The 22,157-nt window shown below is 36.7% G+C and overlaps 1 protein-coding gene across 3 annotated transcripts in view; it reads right to left on the bottom strand.

Annotated features, from left to right (window-relative positions):
- Window positions 1-22,157, bottom strand: part of CPLANE1 (ciliogenesis and planar polarity effector complex subunit 1) — a 97,993-nt gene that overhangs the window by 14,651 nt on the left and 61,185 nt on the right. For all 3 annotated transcript variants that reach the window (XM_033110753.1, XM_033110752.1, XM_033110751.1), the window contains 9 exons: window positions 20,698-20,766; window positions 19,685-19,794; window positions 19,172-19,355; window positions 18,811-18,960; window positions 14,938-15,206; window positions 12,529-12,616; window positions 7,900-8,076; window positions 810-840; window positions 161-292 (listed from right to left, as the gene is read on the bottom strand). In XM_033110753.1, the coding sequence (XP_032966644.1) occupies window positions 161-292; window positions 810-840; window positions 7,900-8,076; window positions 12,529-12,616; window positions 14,938-15,206; window positions 18,811-18,960; window positions 19,172-19,355; window positions 19,685-19,794; window positions 20,698-20,766 (1,210 nt within the window). The remainder of the gene's footprint in view (window positions 1-160; window positions 293-809; window positions 841-7,899; window positions 8,077-12,528; window positions 12,617-14,937; window positions 15,207-18,810; window positions 18,961-19,171; window positions 19,356-19,684; window positions 19,795-20,697; window positions 20,767-22,157) is intronic.

Raw genomic sequence — 22,157 nt, forward strand, 5'->3', positions numbered from 1 at the left:
GGGGGAAAATGACACAAACATCACAAAATGTATTTAGGAAGAAAAAAAATCTAAGCTTTGAGTTTGTTTCATAACAATCACATTAAAATACTGCCAATTTGGAATATTCTTGAACCATAAACACTTTAAATGTGTTAAAAATTAAGTATTAAATGATTACCTGGAGATACTTTTAGCTTGTTGTTCTGTTAAGCCCAGCTCCTCACTGGAAACTCCCTCTTTTGTTATAAGGTCATCAATAATGTCTGCAATATCAGTCAATCCTGTCACCTGGAGTGGATCGACTGAAACACTTTGTTTGCAAATGCAATTTGAGAAATATACGTCAGTATCTACAACTTAGTTACATTAAGCAATAATGAACATGTAAAACTATCCCCTCCAAGATCATAAATGAACACAAAAGTAATAAACATTTAACTATGTTCCTTCTGTTTCTTTAATTCCAGTACTCTTCAGTGGAAAAGCCTAATAATCAATAATTGATGACTTTGTACTTGCTCTTAAAAATGCAACATAAGGCCCAGGAGACAATTTCTACCTGTCCTGCCTGCCGAAATTTAATACATATGTAGTAAAAGAAAATGTAGCCAATGTAATGTCTAGTGTTCTAATTACCCATGTATAATAGTAAGGGATATAAAACAATCCTGTTTCTTAACACAACCTATTCCCAATGGGAATTACATTCCTTTAATCCATGAAAAAACTGTAGAAGTTCACATACATCTGAACAACAAAATTTCAAGAACACATTAATTTATACCCAACTGTAAGTAAAACTGTGACTTAATTCTTAAGATATTTACCTCTCAAATAACTCATCACTGTTATTCACACCTTAAAAAAAAGAAACACTGTTAATAAAAATTTCAGGTCAGTTTTTTTTTTATACTTTCAATTATTTACCTGACTTAGAAATTATATAACCAGAAATTAAAATATTTTTGAACTTTCAAATGGTTTAAAGATATATACATATAGCATATTTATCCTCCTCTTGAATATGCTATGTTGCAGTAAATGTCCATATTTTAAGATTACAACTTTTTTATCCAGAGTACTCTGAATTATACACTTTAGGAGGTACAATCTTTCTTTGCTTTGTACAGTTTAGAATACTGAAGTGCAATTTACTAAAACAATCATAAAAAACAACAGCAAAAATCCTCTGATGATCTAAAAGTAATATATTTGGGAAACTTTCTAATTCAAATCCAAGAAGCCTTTATTGGAAGAATATGACTCAAAGAACAATTGTTAAACCTTGTCCAATGTTAACTACATGTATTTAAAGCAAAACACTTAATCTACTCAGTTTACTGTATGTTTAACCTTCAAAGAGAATTAAATTAATACAGGGAAAAATGTCCTGACATCTCTTCTCAAGAACATTTTCTTGTGAAGATTTTCTCATACTAAGATAAATCCACTCTACCCCTAAGATTTATACATCCACGTGTTTTTAATATTAACTAATTTTGCTTTCTTAAGCACGTGTGTTTTTTCTTTTAATTTATTAATCCTCAAATCAAGGATTTTACATTATCTTACATTATCAGTCTGGGCATTTGAGTTCTTAAGAGCAATTAATTAAATTTAACCATTAAGAAAAGCCTCAATTACTGAAAGAAAAAAATGATAATGGTGTAAGTATAGATTAATCAGATATAAAACGTCTGTCTACTAAGGAATGAAACTGATTCCTTTTATCAAAGAGCAGAAAAGTGTTATATCCAAATCAATACATTTAAAAATAATTATATAGGAAGATTCTACCCTTACTTCATTTTTAAACCATTTTTGGAACTCTTCCTGGACTGCCTTCACAATTTGCTAAACACAATAGATCAGCTTCATTCCTTCACGATCACAATTCCTTTTTTCAAATTTCAAACAGTGACACTCAGCCTGAGCATGTACTTCACTTATCAGAAATGCCTCTGAATAACTTATGGCTGTTGCCACAAGTTACATCCATCGTCAGGGAGAATATCATTTGCCCCTTTAAGAACACTCAGCAGAATGTGAGAAAAAGTGGAAACCAATTTCAAAAGAGGAAATTTAAGCTATTTCTGAGCACTAGAGGTATAGGAATGACTATACATCTTTCCAAGAGGCCTACTCTGAAGAAGAAAACACCTATTAGGGCATCTAAATCCTATACTTTTAAATAATAATTAGGTTTCTTTTTAAATTTACAATCAAACGTCAAGAAAAACATTTTAATTTATCCATCTTTCTGATGCCATTTGTTACTTCTCCTTTTTTTCCTCTTGCTTCCTAACTTAAGAAGCTGTAACAACCCTAAATGAATCACCTCCCTAACCTTGCACTTTCAATTGTTTTCCTACTTTCTTCCTTTTCCTTGAAACATTACAGAGTTTGTATCTATCTCCATCTTGAAATGATCTTTAACTTCATTTGCTTTATCTCATTTTTCTACTTCTTTTTATTAATAGAATTCTATTTCCTTTTTAATTCTTTTGTATTTTTTTCAATTACAGGTGACATACAATATTTTATTAGTTTCAGGTATATAACACAGTGATTTAGACATTTACATACCTTACTGAGTGATCACCGTGATAAATCTAGTACCCATCTGACACTATACATAGTTATTACAATATTATTGACTATATTCTTTACGCTATACTTTACATCTTCATGACTATTTTGTAACTATCAATTTGTGCTTCTTAACTCTTTCCACTTTTTCACCCATCCCCCCAACCCCTTTCCTATCTGTCAACAATCAAAATGTTCTCTGTATCTTGAGTTTCTTTCTGTTTTGTTTGTAATACATGTAGACATACAAGCCCAGGAAGTACAGAGTCTCAAACAAGATGAACCCAAAGAGGCCCACACCAAGACACATCAGAATTAAAATGCTAAAGAGAGAATCTTAAAAGCAGCAAGAGAAAAGCAGTTAGTTACCTATAAGGGAACTACCATAAAACTGTCAGTTGATTTCTCAACAGAAACTTTGCCAGCGAGAAGGGATTGGCATGAAACATTCAAAGTGATAAAAAGCAAGGACCTATAACCAAGACTCTCTATGCAGCAAAACTATCATTTAGAATCAAAGGACAGATAAGGAGCGTCCCAGACAAGAAAAAGCTAAAGGAGTTCATCACGACTAAACCAGTATTACAAGAAACGTTAAAGGGATTTCTTCAAGAAGAAAAAAAAGATAAAAAATATGAGTAACGAAATGACAATAACTATATACCTATCAACAGTTACTTTAAATGCTCCAATGTTAAATGCTCCAATGAAAATAGGGGGACTGATTGGATAAGAAAACAAGACCCTTACATATGCCTACAAGAGACTCACTTCAGATCGAAATACACACACAGACTGCAAGTAAAGGAATGGAAAAGATATTTCATGCAAATAGAAAAAAAAAAAAGCTGGGTAGCAATACTTATACCAGACAAAATAGACTTTAAAATAAATACTATAACAAGAGACGAAGAAGGAAACAGCAATCCCATTTGTGGGTATTTATCCGAAGAAACCCAAAACATTACTTCGAAGGAATATGTGCATCCCTATGTTCATTGCATTATTTACAATAGTCAAGATGTGGAGACAACCTGGATGTCCTTCAGTGGATTAAGAAGAGGTGGTACAGGGGCTGGCCCAGTGGCTCAGGCGATTGGAGAGCCATGCTCCTAACTCCGAAGGCTGCCGGTCTAATTCCCACATGGGCCAGTGGGCTCTCAACCACAAGACTGCTGGTTCAACTCCTCGAGTCCTCCAAGGGATGGTGGGCTGTGCCCCCTGCGACTAGAAACAGCAACTGGACCTGGAGCTGAGCTGTGCCCTCCACAACTAAGACTGAAAGGACAACAACTTGACTTGGAAAAAAAAGTCCTGGAAGTACTCACTGTACCCCAATAAAGTCCTGTTCCCCTTCCCCAATAAAAAAAAAAATCTTAAAAAAAAAAAAAAAAGAAGAGGTGGTACGTATATACAATGCAATATTAGCCATAAAAAAAGAATCAAATGTTGCCATCTGCAACAACATGGATGAATCTGGAGGGTATTGTGCTGAATGGAGTAAGTCAGACAGAGAAAGACAAATGACATATGATTTCACTTACATGTGGAATTTAATGAACAAAACAAACAAATTAGAATTCATAAGGGAATCTATATTATAGCATCTTGAGCCTGTATTTGTCCCCAAACTTCTACTCTTTTTTTAAAAATTAAAGTTTATTGGGATGACAATGGTTAGTAAAGTTACATAGGTTTCAAGTGTACAATTCTGTAATAGATCATTTATATCTCCCATTGTGTGTTCACGACCCAGAGTCAGTTCCACTTCCATCACCATATATTGGATCCTCTTTACCCTCATCTACCGCCCTCTCCTCCCTTATCCTCTGGTAACCACTAAACTATTGTCTGTGTCTAAGTTTTTGTTTCTTTGTCTTGTTCCTTTGTTGCTTTCAGTTTTATATCCCACATATCAGTGAAATCATATGGTTCTCGACTTTCTGTCTCACTTATTTTGCTTAGCATGATAATCTCAAGATCCATTCATTGTGTTGCAAATGGCACTATTTTATCTTTTTTTTTTTTTTTAAAGATTTTATTGGGGAAGGGGAACAGGACTTTATTGGGGAACAGTGTGTACTTCCAGGACTTTTTCCAAGTCAAGTTGTTGTCCTTTCAGTCTTAGTTGTGGAGGGCGCAGCTCAGCTCCAGGTCCAGTTGCCGTTGCTAGTTGCAGGGGGCGCAGCTCACCATTCCTTGCGGGAGTCGAACTGGCAACCTTGTGGTTGAGAGGACGTGCTCCAACCAACTGAGCCTTCTGGAAGCTCAGTGGCAGCTCAGCTCAAGGTGCCGTGTTCAATCTTAGTTGCAGGGGGCGGAGCCCACCATCCCTTGCGGGACTCGAGGAGTCGAACTGGCAACCTTGTGGTTGAGAGCCCACTGGCCCATGTGGAATCAAACCGGCAGCCTTAGGAGTTAGGAGCACGGAGCTCTAACCGCCTGAGCCACTGGCCAGCCCTCATCTTTCCTTATGGCAGAATAGTATTCCTTTGTGTATATACACCACAATTTCTTTATCCAATCATCTATCGCAGGACACTTTGTTTTCATGTCTTGTCCACTGTAAATAAAGCTGCAATGAACATCGGAGCATACATCTTTATGGATAAATGTTTTTAGATTTTTGGGGTACATACCCAGGAGAGGGATTGCTGGGTCATATGGTAATTCTATACTTAATGTTTTGAGGAACCTCCACACTGCCTTCCATAGCGGCTGCACCAGTCTGCATTCCCACCAACAGTGCATGAGGGTTCCTTTTTCTCCACAGCCTCTCCAACACTTGTTATTATTTGTCTTGTTGATGATAGCCATTCTGACTGGGGTGAGGTGCTAGCTCATTGTGGTTTTTGTTTGCATTTCTCTGATGATTAGTGACGTTGGAGATCTTTTCATATGACTATTGGCCATGGGTATGTCCTCTTTGGAGCCCATTTAATTGGTGCCCATTTTTTAATTGGTTTGTTTTTTTGTTGTTGAGTTGTATGAGTTCCTTATATATTTTGGATATTAGCCCTTTATTGGAGGTGGTGTTTGCAAAAATCTTCTCCCATTCGGTTGATTGCCTCTTTATTTTGTTGATGGTTTCTTTTGCTGTGCAGAAGCTTTTTAGTTTAATATAGCCCCATTCATTTATTTTAGCCTTTACTTCCCTTGCCTTTGAGGTCAAATTCGTAAAATCCTCTTTGAACCCAAGCTCCATAATTTTAGTACCTGTGTTTTCTTCTATGTAGTTTATTGTTTCAGGTCTTATGTTTAGATCTTTGATCCATTTTGAGTTAATTTAGGTACACAGTGACAGATAGCAGTCTAGTTTCATTTTTTTGCATGTGGATTTCCAATTCTCCCAGCACCACTTGTTGAAGAGGCTGTCTTTTCTCCATTGTATGTTTGTGGCTCCTTTGTCGAAATATACCTGTCCATATTTATGTGGGTTTATTTCCGGATTTTCAAGTCTATTCCATTGGTCTGTGTGTCTGTTTTTCTCCCAATACCATACGGTTTTGATTATTGTTGCTCTGTAGTACAAGCTTAAGTCAGGGAGTGTGATACTTCCAGCATTATTCTTTTTTCTTAGGATTTTTTGGCTATTCAGGGTCTTTTGTGGTTCCAAACAAATCTGATGGTTTTTTGTTCTGTTTCTTCTACTCTTCATAGTACACTTTCTCGTGGCTAGTGAAACTGTTAGCCACTCACTTTTTTCTTGAAAATCCCTTTGCCAGAGTCTGCTCATCTAGGGTGAGTCTGCTCTCTAACGGGTGACATTTCACAGGCTGCTTCCTTGGTATTTTCCCTTTTTCTATTTTTCTTGCAGAGAACAGATGAATTCTCTAAGTCTTAACTACATAGTTAAGTAGAAGGCTCTTATATCTGTTTTTCAAGCCTAACCCTCTCATTAAGCACTTTCTTGTCAAAAAGTAGGTCCTAAATATGGTCACTTATATACTCCAGCATCACCTTAAACTGTTACATTTGATCTGAAGGTACTCCTGAGTTTGACATTAGACCTAATGATACCCTTGCTCCTACAGTCTGATAACAAAGAGCCATGCACTTTCTCCTTCTCCTATTTTACCCACTTACTCAGAGAGTACCATCAGCTGCCTATTCAGAATTCTCCTGTATATTCTTTTCCCTTCCCACAACACCAACCAGGTACTCACTATTTCACAGGTCAAATGAATTTAACAGCTCACTAACAGCTATGCCTCCCTTCTAGTCTTCCTCAAAACCTCATTTTATTTCTCTGCTCAGAATTCTCCAATGATTACAAGTATAAAATGGAATTTAAACCTTTTAGACACAATTAGAACCCTCCATAACCTCTTTAACCTCATCTGTCAGTTCTCCCCCAGAAGAGGAAAGAGGAAAGCCACAGGTGACCAAGAACCTACAGGAAACAAACAGATTCTCAGCTAGATGCTTCATATACAATACTCAATCTTTACAACAATTCTGTGAAATGGAAACAATTATCACTATATGATAACAACTAAAATACAAATGGAATCTAGAAAGAAATAAGAGAAAAAATTACAAGACTTATACCAATTTCTTAATAGCTTTTCTTTTATTTAAATGACAGCAATGGCTTTTAAAAATAGCAATTTTTACTGCTTATATTACTTCAATAATGGTAGTAAAACATATCGTAAACAGTAAAATCATCATTATTGACCGTCAATATCTAGGGCAAAACAAAAAAAAATTTTAAACACCATCAATATTTCGACTGTTGTATTTAGTGTGACCTAGTGTTCATAGGCCAAAATGTATTTGTTAGTACTATAGAACAGCATTTTTAATTGCCAGCTCCAAATGAAATGGGATGGAAAGTGGCACTAAAGTTTTCTAAGTCTCAATATCCTTAACAGTAAAATGGTACTTACCTCAGTCAGGTTTGCACTAGGGTCAATGGATGCAAAACAGCAACATCTGGCACATGGCAGAGGCTCCGTGAATTACAACATTATTTTGTTTTCAAATTAAAACTCAAGGTTCTCATAATTGGCAGAGTGTGAATATTTCAATTTTTGTAAAAAGCAAATATTATAGTAATTCCAGTTATATATTTAACATTAATAAGCTACAGAGATGATACGTGCTTGCAGCTTATCTTCTAACGACATAGTTCTTCATGTGAATGGTGCAATTTTTAATTTCCCTTCACCCGAAATTTATAAATATTGCAAAATGGCTTGACAAATTTTTCACAACTGTATTCCCAGTAAATACTATTCAGTAGTAACAAGAGTATATTGTTACAATGTATCTTTCAGTATATTAGAAAACAAGAGTGTAAATGAAAAAAGTGAAGAACAATACCAGGAAAAGTTGTGTTCTGGGCACTGGAAAGGCTAACAGCTGAATCGGCAAAAGGAAACACACAGGTTTTCTGACTAGAATGAGTTTCTGCTCCAGAAAATTCAGCTTCTAACGTTCGTTCTTCGTCACTTGGATCTTCCTTATTCATATGAGTCAGAAAATGCACTAATCCAGAGTCTATATTACAATTAAAAGAAAATAATAGAGAAAAAAATCACATGGGAAACACGTAACACTTAGCTAATACTTCCACATGGCAACAGATATATTAGAAATTTGCAACATATTATTCTGATAGTTTTCTACTGTATAATGAAATAACTTACGATATATCATCTTGACACTCTCCCACTGTAAAAAACTATTAAATTTATTATCAAGTTCAGAAAACATGGCAGGTGGAGCTAAAGTGGACAGGCTGCTGCCTGTTATAAAAACACAGAAGACATGCTAAATTTAAAACAAATTGATTAATACACAACAAAGCCCTATAAATATAGGAATCCTCTGGTGCCAAAAAAGAAACAGGCATTCATAGCTGGACAATAGTGCTGGGGTAGTCCAAGGAGGAAGAGAAAGAGTGTTTTCTGCAGAGTGCAGAGGGGGACTGAGCTAGCGCTATGTGGCCCAGAGCGCTAAAGGACAGCTCTGGCTTAAAAGGGGATAAGAAAACCCTGCCCTGGAGAAGCAGCCAAGATGTTTTCTATCTGCCTGCGTAACAAATGGAAGAAAAATAAAACAGTCAGCTCTGTGAAATCAAAATCCCTGTCTTCCCACAAGCAGGTGTGGGATCTGAATTTATGCTATCAATGGAGCACAGCAACTCCAAGCCAAGAAATACATACAAAAACTTGTCCTAAAATTTTTTTTCCACCTCAACGACAGCAAGAAGCAAATACAAAACCACTTCAAAGACAAACATACACAATTCAGCAGAACTTCCCTAAAGATGATGAAAAATTATAAGTCAAACAAAGAAACAACCATGAAAGAGAGGCAGTATGCAGATTCAACAATTGAGAACATGCACGAGTGAAATAAAACAATCAGAAATGGCATACAATATTATTAAAGTCATTAAATAGATAAAAGGCATAGAAACCACAATAAAAGAACATGGTACTATACCCAAAGAACAGATAGATTTAAAAAAGAAACAGAACTTCTAGACATAAATAATGCAGTCACCAAAATTAAAATCCAACACAAAGATGACATGGCAGAAGAGAGACTTAGTAAACTAAAAAACAGATCTGAAGAAATCACTCTGAGTACATCATTGAGAGATAAAAAGGTGGAAATTAAGAAGTGGTTAAGAGATGGAATAGAATCCGAAGGTCCGACATACCTCCAATAGATGTTTTAGAAAACAGAACAGAAAGAATAGGGAGGAAGCAATACTCCAAAAGAGAATAGATGAAAAATTCCCAATGTTAATCCTGCAAATTAAAGAATGATTCCTATTCTCATATATAATAAAAATACACACTAGAAACACTGTATCAAAAATGCAAAATAAGCCAAAATCAAAGAGAAAACTTTAAAAGCAATAAGAGATAAAAGAACAGCAATTAGACAGCACATACGTAGTATAAACTGAGAATTAGAAATGCCAGTAGATAATGGAATAATATTTTTATTTTTTATTTTTTAAAATTGTTTCAAAGGAGGGTGCAGCTCACAGTGGCTCATGTGGGTATCAAACCAGCAACCTTGGTGTTATCAGCGCCACGCTCTAACCAACTGAGCTAACCTGCCACCCCCTTGGAATAATATCTTTAAAATGCTGAAGGAAAATATTCATCAACTTAGAATTGTGTACCCTGCTATAAGCCATCACTATAAGCTATTTTCAAAGACTGGGAGAATTTACCACTCACAGACTCTAAAAGAAAGAACTAATAAAGGAAGAAGGAAACAATTCTCAAAGAAATGAATATAAGAGGCAATTGTGGGCAACAATAGCAGAGATAGAAAATGCCAGAGTGCATTTCAGGCAATAAGGGTAAGGATTACTTCATGAAACTGTGTTTTGGTTTTATATACCTATTGTATACATATTTACATTATTTAAATCACAAGTTTTGAAAAAGCAATTGAGGACAAAGAAAATGGCAAACATGCTGATAAATTCAAATAAATATTGACTTAAAAAAAGACAAGGGAGAATAAATGGGAGGTTTGAATACAAGGCAGAACTCGGGGTGGCCGGATGGCTCAATTGGTTCGAGCGCCAGCTCTTAACAACAGGGCTGCTGGTTCAATTCCCACAAGTGTTTTTATTTTTATTTTAAAATAAAAATTAATTTTTTATTTTTATTTTAAAAATATGTCTATATTTTTAAAAACAACACTTTTTATTTTAATGTTACATATAAAATATTTATGGATAAAATAATGTGCTGTCTGGGATTTGCTTCGAAATAATTCAGGAAAGGTGGGAAGAATGGGTGAGTATATATAATACATAAAACAGGATTGGCCACGAGTTGAAAATCATTAAAGTTAGTTGTTGGGTACATGAAGATTAATTGTACTATCTGTCTTCTATTGAAATGTTTGACATTTTTCCCAGGCAAAATAAAGCAGAAATGTAAATATTAATGTTAGAGAAAATTGACTTTCAGTCTAAAAGTATTGTTGGAGATAAAGAGTCATCATTTAATGATAACAGGGACAAAATTCACCAAAAACATATAACAGTTATGAACTATACTCATATTATGATGTAGTGTCAACTACATAAAGCAACATTTAACAGAATTACAAGAAGAAAGAAACAATTCCACAATCATTGTAGTTAATTTTTTTATGCACCCCATTAAGAAATTAATAGATCAAGCCAACCAAAACCAATCTGAAACAATAGCACTGTGCTCCTAATGCCCAAGGTCGCCGGTTTGATTCCCACATGGGCCAGTGAGCTGCACCCTCTACAGCTAAGATTGTGAACAATGGCTCTCCCTGGAGCTGGGCTGCCGTGAGCAGCCAGAGATCGGTGTGAGCTGCTATGGGCTGCTGTGTGCTGCCAGGAGCGCCCGGCAGCCAGCGTGAGTAGCTGGCAGCCAGCGAGAGTGCCATGACCTGCTGTGAGCAGCCGACCAATGACTGGCAGCCAACTAACTCAGCCGGGGGAAGCGCAAGGCTCATAATACCAGCATGGGCCAGGTTGCTGTGTCCTACACAACTAAACTGAGAAACAACGGCTTGAACTGGAGTGGGAGGGTGGGGATGGGGGTGGGGGTGGGAGAGGCGGAAGAAGGAAAAAGAAAATCTCAACAAGTTCTAAGTGTGTGCGTGTGTGTGTACACAGTTGACCCTTGAATAATGAGGGGGTTAGGTGTGTAGTCAAAAATTCATGTATAACTTTTGATGACTCCCCAAAAACTTAGTTGTCCCTCAGTATCTGTGGGGGCTTGATTTCAGAACCCCTTGTATACCAAAATCCTCAGATGCTCAAAAGTGCCCTATATAAAATGACACAGATCAATGCATACAGTTGCCTTTCCACATCTGTGAACTCCCAATAGTGTATTGAAAACAGTACAGGTATTTATTGAAAAAAATCCACATATAAGTGGACCTGCACAGTTCAAACGTGTGTTGTTCAAGGTTCAACTGTATGTATATCTGTATCTATCTATATATATATCCTACATAAACCAATAGAAAATGCTTATTTTTTTCTAATAAACATAGAACATTTATAGAAACTGACTATATATATTAGACCACAAAGGAAATTTTAACAAATATCTAAGAATTGATATTATCATATACTTATCTAAACACAATACAATGAAAATGGAAATAAATTACAAAAATATAGCCCAAATCCCATAATATCTGGAAGCCAAAAAACTCTGAGCTAAAGAACACGATACAAATAACAAACTATTAGATCTGAACAATACCCAAAGATGGTACATATCGACACTCTTAGCTGAGTCCTTACAGGAATATGTTCAGCCTCAAATGCATATATTAGAAAAAAAGAAAGAACAATGTTAGGAAAAAAACCCAGAAGTCCCGAAAAACAGAAGAAATAATAAAGCTAAGAATAGAAATTTATGAAGAACAAAATTGAGAAGCAATAGAATCAACAAACCAAAGACTGGTTTCTTGAACACTTCAAATTTTTGACAAGACTGAATGAGAGAGTATAGATATAAATAACTATAGATGCAGTAAAAATTTTAAGAAATAACTATCCTAATTTCCTCCTTTCAATAAGAAATGCAAAAACTTAACACTTCACCATTCCAAGCCATTTAATAGGAACCTCAAATCCCAGCTCAGCTGATGACCACAGATAAACAGCAATCTCAGCACAAAGCTGTGTCTGTCAGCAGTTTGTGGCTGGTGAGGTGGAGTCACAGAAATAAGATGCAGCCCACACTGCCCCACTCTGCTCTAAAAGCCAGAATAGGTGATACCACTGGCTTCTCAGGAAAAAAATGGCCCGAAGTAGGAGCCAGTCACGTTATCACAAAAAAAATCCTAATCTAAAAACTGGAGGGCTTGATGGCTTCAGCTCGCATATGAAAACTGTATTTCTGGTATTCGCAAAAGGCAATACTTATTCTTTTAAAGCAAGGCTTCAGAATCACCCCACAACCCCTCACAAACCTTTTTCAGAAATATTAATTGTTCTTGAATCCATTGTTTTTTCAGTTTCAGGGCCAGAAGACAATTCAATGTGACCCAAAGGTCGAATCTGTAGAAAAACACACAATAGAACTGTTATAAATTTAAAATTATCATCAACAATTTTATGTAGGTTTTAAACATTTGCATTAATGCAACAAATGAAAGAAACGGGATTAAATCCAACATGAGCTAAATGGTGGGGATCAATGAAGAGGAAAAAATTTTTACTTATTTGCAGCTTAACTGATTCAGCCTTTTAAGAGACTCAGGAAAATAGCATCATATAATTTTAGAATGGGGAGATACGTTAACTACCATCTAGACAAAACCTTTTATTTTAAAGATGAGAGAACATGGCCCAGAGAAATTCAGTGACTTTCTTAGTGGCAGAAGCTGGGTTTGAACCCAGGTCTTCCAGGCTCCTACTCAGTGCTCGTCCATCGTATCCCTCTGCCTCCTTCAGGCCTATAAACTGTTTTCTTAACTAAAAGGGGCAAGTCAAAATCTTTATATTTATGTGTGCATAATAATAGGAGAACATCTTAAACCAATATGCCAAATCCTTCATTTAAATTAATGCTATTTCCTTCAAACTAGTCACCTTGGAAGACTAAATACTTAGCTAAGTATCATTACTTAATAGTAGTTCCTACCACGTATATTTTTTCAGTGGTTTCCTACCACGTATATTTTTTCAGTGTAGTTTCATCTTAACTTTTTTTTTTATAAACTATTTATTTTAAGTGTGTTTTTCCAGGACCCATCATCTCCAAGTCAAGTAGTTGTTTCAATCTAGTTGTGGAGAGTGCAGCTCACAGTGGCCTTGTTGTTAAGAGCACCGCGCTCTAAACAACTGAGCTAACCGGCCGCCCCCTAGTCTTAACTTTTTAATAAGTGTTGATGTTTGGATTAAAGAAATGCTATAAATCTAATAAATACATCTTTAAAATGTCATCATGCTAGCAACCTGGAATATTTGTTAGGTTAAGTCAACGATGGAATTCTTATCCTTCAGAACAACTTGCATTTCCCAATATAAGGCTTTAACACACTCAAAACATTTTTACGGTTTTTTTCTTTAATCTTTATTTTATATAAACTTTACTTCCTAAAAAAAAGGACAGGATATTTGTGCAAAATAATTAGTGTTTGAGACTTCTACTTGTCTAAATACCTTGATATACTAATATACATAAACATTAATCTCTTTATTATGAATGCTTTTTTTTTTTAAGGAGGGCACAGCTCACAGTGACCCATGTGGGGATCGAACCGGCAACCTTGGTGTTATTAGCACCATGCTCTACCCAACTGAGCTAACCGGCCACCCCACATGAATACTTTTTTATGAATACTTTTTAAAGATACAGAAAACTTCTAAGGAAGTTTCATTGCATAGAATATTTAAAAGAAATTGAGAATTCCAAATGTAAGGACAACAATATTTGTAAAGTTATAAAAATCATGCTTAAGAAAATAATACTCAGTTGGGACGATTTATTTAAAAACATATTCTGGTTTTGTAATTCATATATTTCTTTTCCTGGTAGGAAGCATGGGTTCACTTCTTAAAAGTTTAAGGCAGTGCTTCTCAACTCGGGGCCATTTTGCCCCCCAGGGTACATTTAGCAATGTTTGGTGACATTTGTGATTATTATAGCTGGGGGGAATGCTACTGACAGCTGGTGGACAAAGACCAGGAACAGGGCCACGGGGAGAGGGGAGAGGTGTGAAGGAATGGAAGGGGAGGGGAGGGGACAAAGGAAAAAAAGAGATGATATCATCCTTAAGAAAAGGTGCAGCTACAGCTGAATGTAATGGTTATAACACTATGAACACGGTGGGCAGGGCAAAGTCTCTACCCCGTGTCCCTAGGGCAGTTCTGACAACGGCCAAGTAAGGATAAGGGAATCCCACCTCCTTACGGAAAGGAGTGGAAAGCAAGGACCCACCTGGAAACGCCTGTAGCGCCACCCTAAATCTCGAGTACTCCATGCCCTCATTCAAATACAATCCTCAGCCTCTTTGTTCTTCGGGGCAGTTGCCCCTCCGGGCCTGCCCACTCTCACACCATCTCGCGAGTGTGCTTTCCCCTTTTCAATAATCCCACTGCTTGCTTGGCTTATTCAGTGTGTCCTTGCATTCTTTCCTGCGGCAAACCACTCTCTGGTAACACAGGGATGCTACCCACATCGTACAACACACAGGACAGCCGCCCACCACAACGAATTATCAGGCCCAATGTCAATAGTGCTGAGAGGTTGAGCAACCCTAGCTTAATGAAATCAAATTTCTCATTATTTTGAAAAATCAAGTGTCTAAAATTATATCACACTATAAATCTAATTACGTGATAAGAAACAAAAAACTGAAATAAAGACAGTCTACCTTATCACAATGTGGGTCTAGCATTCCGTGTCTGGGGAAATCCTGCTCTATGTTCTCAGCAATGGTCTGTATTGCTAGCAGCTGCTCATCAATTCTCTGAAGCTCAGAGGTGAGGTGCTTTAGTCGGCACGCTGCAGAGCTGCGCGCAGGACGAGTGGGGGAGACGTCCTGCAGCAGTTCCTGCAGTAGGTGACCCTGCAGCTGATAATCTTCTGCAGCATCTGAACATGAGCTCTGTTCTTTGAATCGAAAATCCGGTTTCGGCATATCTAAATATTAATAAAGGTAACATCAGAATTGATTATAATGAAAGGAGAGGCAGATGCTTCTGATCTAATATTTTTGAAGATTTCAATTTAAGTCCACATAACATTCCCTTCCAAATCAGGTTTAATTTAATATACTTAGAAATACCATTTCAGCTTCTCGACTTCTGAGATTTGTCTTTGTTGTGAGATAAGAATACATAACAGAAAAGAATAATACATAACAGTGTTACTATAACCATAACCTCCATATACAAGTTTGAATGTTACATATACAGTTTGAATGTTACTTTTAGCCTCTGCTACAAAAATATACTTAATCAAAAAGCAACTTTCAATCTTTATGGCTTTTTAAAACTCTACTTGAAAACCAACAATGTCATACGGTAAAAGCTAGACCCAATGTTGGCCATGACTGATCCACAGGGGATTTCCGGCAAATGTTAAATGTCCTGAGACCGGCATCAAACCAATGGCTCTCCCTACTCTTAATTGATTCTTGTTCCAAAATTGAAATACTTCTTTCTTAAATGTGTTCTCTTCTGGCTTCCGGGTCTCCTCCCTACATTGCTCTTCCTTCTTAGTCATTTGGGTCTTCTCTTCTGCCACCCACTCCTTTGCCCCATCAGTATTTCCTGGGGTACCAGTCTCAGCTGACTTGTCTTCTCACTCTTCCCACTCTCTTCGAGTGGTCACTGATGCCCTCAAATTCACACGGCACTCTTTCTGAGCTCCAGCCCCTTAAATCCATCTGTGTCCTCGATATCGCATTTAGGCCATCCCAAAAGCAGGTTGAACTAAACTCATTGCTTCTGCCCCTCCGACTTGCTCCCTTTCTTATTCCCAGCTCTTATTCCCAGGTGAATGATAGCAGTATCATTCACCCAGTTTCCCAAGCCAGAGACCTGAGAGTCTTCAAGGTTCTTCTCTTTCCTTCAGATCCAAAGTGACACCAAATAGCGATGAGTTACCTACCGAATATATCCCCCATTCCTACTAGCACTGCTTAGCTGAAGTTTCACATCAGACGGACCCCAAATAGCATCTCTGTCACTGACTTATTTCACTCCCATGTAGTCCATCTTCCACACAGACCCTACAGAGATCTTTTAAAACACAATCTGATATTATCCCTTTTTCACATGAAATCCTTCAGCGTTTCTCTAATGCCTTCAGCTTAAAAACCCAAAAGCCTCAGTATGAGAGAAAATGGTATTCCGTCTTTCCTCTGCCTACCTTTCCACACTCCAGTTCACCTCTTGCTATTTCTTAAAAAAAAAAAAAAATCCCATACACAAAACTCCATTAACTCCAAGCACTCGAAACTTTAATTTCCTCAAACTCAGCAAGCTGCACCAAACCAGAGTCACTGCACAATCCATTCTCTCAGTCTGTGTGCCTTCTCTCACAAAATCCCACTTTTCTGTAAGATTCCACTTAAATGTCTCTCCCCTAAATAGCCCTAAGCCTCCCAGAGATGGACTGGGTCCTTTATCTCCCAGGAATCCGTCCATGCACCAGGACAGCACTTTCTATGCTGTACTATAGTCACTTCTATGTCTCTGTTCCCCTTTCGCCCTCTAGGTGAGCCCCGGGCAGAGAACCTGGGCTTACACTCTTCTTCAGCTCTGACGTCTAGTGCCTAACTTAGTGTTTCCTGAATGAAGAGCCGCTCAAATGAAGATCATGATGCCTGTCCTTCCTAACTCATAGAGGTTTTCTGAAGATCAAAACACGGGACAAAACAATTTGGGAAACGTGAATTGCTAAATGAATGTAGGTAGTGCATATTATATTTCAGTCCCACCTGCCCTTCCTGTTTTTCAGCAACCTGAAGTGTGTCCTTTTCTCTCAGGAAAGAATTTGGTGTACAATCTTCAAGTAGAAAATAAAGCAAAAAAGATGGACATGCTCGAAATCCAGAATGGCCTACATCCACAATGATCAAGCTTCCCTTTCTCTGGAGAACCTGCTCTACTCCCGACGACTCAGAGAAACAAGGGGGACTAAATGCTGAGTTCTAGTAACTCTGCAGCGCTCTCCCGCTGCCCAGCAAAGCGCTGCTTGTTATTACTAACAGTATTCCTAGCAGAGATGGTTTCTAAAAGAGGAAGCTACTGTCATTCAAAACAGTGAGCAGGTCACCACCAAAACGGATTTTATTTTTCATTTTAAATACCTAGGGACGCTGTCCCTCTCTTTTTTGCCTATAATGCAAATCCCACTCAACTCTACTGTATGGCTATATTCTGAATATTTAAAGTATATTATGTAAATACCATGATGGAATAAAATAGAAAACTCTTCCTTTTAAATTGGCATTTTTAAGTTCTTCTCTTTACTAAGTGCAGAAGGGTCCACTGACATATTTCATCACCAGGCAGCCTCCCCGGAGAAGGAGCCTTCAAAAGGCTGATTATAGACTTGATCTCACTGATGGAGGCTATTGACCTGCTGCTTACTGTCATTCTGAAATGCTGGCCTAAGATATTCAGGGGTCACAGAGAGATACATGGGGCTAGTTCCAGTTGAAAACAAAACTTCAAAATTCAATTGATGTGAAAACGAAGGAAAACTAGCAGGGTACCTAAGTAGCCACCGGCGTTTGGTTAGATGTAACCCTCCTGACACCCTGTGAGGTGGTGTCCCACACAGATGCAAGTGAGGATCAGATAATGTTAATTTTCTTGCAGAAAAGTCTCCAAAGGTATTGAATGACAGAGCTAGGATTGATACCCTGGTCTGTTCCATTTGAATCTAAACTCTAAATTTAAATGCTCTTTTCACACAGCCTGCAAGCTAGATGTATGCTAGCTTCACACAACCTTCCTCCACTACCCATGCATGTGGCAGCCGTATGACAGGAGAGAAAGAAACAGAGGGGCGATGGCTTCAAAATCGGAAATGCTGGCACTTACCTGTCTATGCAGCTGTAACATACATGCCCTGCCACCCATCCCTTCCTTGCCCCTCACTTCTCCTGAGCGTCCACTCTTGATACACAACGAACAGGCAGTGGACTCTGCACCCAAGTATCTGACAACCACAAAGCTGGGTCTATTCCTCCTAACAGCTGTGGAACCCAGAAGAGACATTGGGTCTCTGTTGCAGGAAGTCTGATTGCATATTAATCTAAACATTCACAGGATACAATAACTAGGTTTTGAAGAAATATTCTTCTAAATCTTGCAAATATTTAACAGTAATAAAACCTGACTTGTGACCATAAAATGGAATATTTTACTAATAATGTACTGTTGGCAACCATGCCTGTGTATTTTCTATGTCCTATTCTAGAATTTCCCACCATTTTATATATGAGAATTCCTTTTTAACACCAAAATACTCATGAAATCCAACAAGGTATTTATTTTCAGTTTCATTAATTGAGAAAAGACATATGCACCAATAGATCTGTAGTCTCCTTGTGAACTATCCATGAGTCCCAGTTTTGGAACTCTATCTCATTTACCTGTGTGCCCCCATTCTCCACAGCAAGGGAAAAACCTTTTGTTTCTTTTGTCATTACCACGTTCTAGTGCTTATTCCTAACAGAGCAGTAATTCGGGGGAGGGGCCGAGTCAGGCTATACATCTAGGGCACTCACCTTTGTCCGACTCTATATCTGCTGACGTAGGAGAGGTGATTCCAGGCTCCTTCACCTCTGTAATGTCTGCTCTCGGGCTACTTCCATCCAGACAAAATGGAGACACTTTTGTAGATTTAAAAAATAAATCCGTAGCAGAATTGGCAGATTCTGTCAAGAATATGAAAGGCATATAAAGATTGATTCTAATGGCCTAACAAGGTTTAGAAGATGAATAGCACATTTCTAAGTGTGAATCTAAACACCTAAAAGTACAGTGTGTTTGCAGGAGACCTAAGAGATTAAGCAAGGTTAACAATGGTATATTAAAGAATTTTTCAAAATGTTTTTTAATTTATTAAAAAGTAGGAAAAACTAATACCTTGACTCTTAAAATTGCAAGGGGGAACAGCATTAGTGACGGAAGCTGCCACGTAATGTAACTCTGCAGAAGATGGGACTTCTAGTGGCTGCTCGATGATATCAGCAGAAGGCTCTTCTCTAACAGGTACTTCCTCTAGCTCATCAGCTTCAATGTCAATCACGTTTATGTAAGTGTGTCCCACCTGAGCCCAAACACGCACAATCAAAGAGGGTTACATTCTTTTACTCTGTATGGTCCCATAAAAAGGTTTAATTCTGAAGGCAAGAAGAGTTCATATGAGCCTAATTTAGGGAAAGCTGCAAGAAGTGTGCTTTATAGTCTTAGTTTACAATACTTTGGGGCATAATATTTAAATCTTAAATTAATTTTTGACTTTTCCAACAAAGCTACGTAAGTGAGATTGTTAGACTCATTTCATCTGTACAATTAAATAATGAGGATGACCATAATAACTGTTAGCGTAAGTATATTATTAAAATTTGTGAATAAAACACAAACCAAATTTAGTACCCTATCAGATGCTGAAGATGACAAAGGTTTCTCTGATATTTCGTTGGAAAGTTTCAGATTTAGACATACATCTGGAGCCAATAGTTGAGGAACATTCAAAGGTTCACATTCTGAAAATTAAGAAAAGAAAACTGAAGGATATAAAAAAATCTGTAAATAGCTCTAAGTCATTAACTTTGTGAGAACAAGTTAGCAACAAACAACATAAAATGTACCCATTGAATACAAACTTCTAAGTAGAGGTTTTACAGGTATAATTAAATTAAAGCAAATGCTATTCTAAAGGCAATTTAGAGTAATTCTTAATTAAATGCAGATTGACTACTGCTTTTCTCATAATAAAGTGTATGTAAGTCATGTCAAGAAAATGTTGTGTTTCCTATTTCCATTTCAGATACATTAAATCATGTTTGTGTATTTAGGAGAATTTCAATCAAACTAGATTTTAGGAAATTAACCCATAATTGATTTCTTTTTTACTTTCAGCTGTTCATCTGTTCATTTTAATAGCTTTATTGAGATATAATTCACACCCTTTAAAAGGATACAGTTCAGTGGTTTTTAGTAAATCCACTGATCCCATAGCTAAATTTTACCACTTAAAATCTTTACCATCTAAATATTATAAAACTCATTAGTTTCTTATTCAAAAGTAAAATAAAGAAACCTGTCACAATAGGTCAGCAGACAGTCTAACTCTGTGCCTTTTGTCCTCGGAGTCTAATCTTATTTGCTAGTATTTAATAGAACATTACTTTCAAATTCTATATGCAGAATATAACTCATTGTCATAGTGGGTACTGGAAAGCTGGTACCAAAGCTTGAATTTAAACAATATAGCAACCATAAAACTAGAAAAAAGGAAAGTGAAAATACTAAATTATCATTCTATCTCTACTAAATCAATTTTTTGGTTTAATTTTTTTATAGGGGCTGGTAACTCCTGTTTTCACATCATGCAGACATAATCTTTCATTAGTCATGGCGTCTCAAAAAAAAGAAAAAAATCATACCTGATGTGGAAGAAATGATTTGTTGACTTTTATGACATTCAGAAACAACTTGAGAAGCAACTTCTTTATCTTGTAGTCAATTAGGAGATTTGAGGCAAAAAGAGACAACAGAAAAAGAAAAAAGATTTCACAAACAGAAAACAATTAAATATATGAATGTAGATTTTTAGATATTGATATAAAAGGTAGTAGAAAAGTAGATTGACAGCTTAAAATTTTAATTAAAAAAATTAAGATAATTTCAGATGCTATTATTATTCATATTCTGGGCCTGAGAACCTAGATGAGAACCTAGATGAATAACAGTCTTCTAGCAAATACGCTGCAGACTTTAGAATACTGCCAAGCAACAAGGAACTTCCAAGGGCTTTCTCCAAGATACATTTAAGAATGTCTCAAATGATTTATCTGAAGGAATCCAAAACACTAATTTGAAGAGACATATGCACACCTATGTTCACTGCAGCATTATTTACAATAGCCAAGATATGGAAGCACCCTAGGCATACATCAATAGATGAATGGCACATTTATACAGTGGAATATGACTCAGCCATAAAAAAGAGTGAAATCTTACCATTTACGACAACATGGATGGACCTAGAGGGTATTATGCCAAGTGAAATAAGTCAGAGAAAGACAAATACCATATGATTTCACTTACATGTGGAATCTAAAGAACAAAATGAAGAAACAAAATAGAAACAGACTCACAGATACAGAGAACAAACTCATGGTTGCCAGATGAGTTTGGGGGGAGGGGGGCTAGGTTAGATGGGAGATGGGTGAAAAAGGTGAAGAGATTAAGAAGTACAAATTGGTAGTTACAAATTAGCACGGGGAAGTAAAGCATAGCATACACGCTCGACCTCATTCAGAAAGGAAAAAACTTGAAAAAACAGTGAGATGTCTTTTTTGACCTTTTGTATTGGTAAAGATAAAAGAACTAAATAATAGTGATGACAAAAAAAGGCTCTTATGCAAGAAGATAACTCACTGAAACATTATGAGAGAAAAATACTGGAAACCACTAATGTATTCAACAATAAAGAATCAGTTAAATATTTAATGGCATATATGGAATAAGGAATATGCTTACAAAGTACTTTTTGATGATATGGAAATGTTTGGCGTAAATAGAAGTCATAGTTAAAAACAAAGGATACAAAATACAGGTAACCCTTGTTATCCAAATGTAATCCATTCCTGCAAATGTGCTGCACAGTCTTATACCAGGAGACTTTACTGCATTATTTCAATGGGAACAAAAAGGTGTCCCAGCCCATCCAATACTCCCAAACATCATTAAACAACTCTTAAACCCCTGAATAACTATCCATCAATGATTACTATATAATATAAAGCATTTTAAACATCACTTAACACATATTTAATCCATTAATTTGTGTGCAATATGCAATACAGAACATATCAGATACAACTTACCTTCAACACCACAG

This window comes from Rhinolophus ferrumequinum, chromosome 7 (assembly GCF_004115265.2).
Source record: "Rhinolophus ferrumequinum isolate MPI-CBG mRhiFer1 chromosome 7, mRhiFer1_v1.p, whole genome shotgun sequence".
Classification (NCBI taxonomy): Eukaryota; Metazoa; Chordata; class Mammalia; order Chiroptera; family Rhinolophidae; genus Rhinolophus; species Rhinolophus ferrumequinum.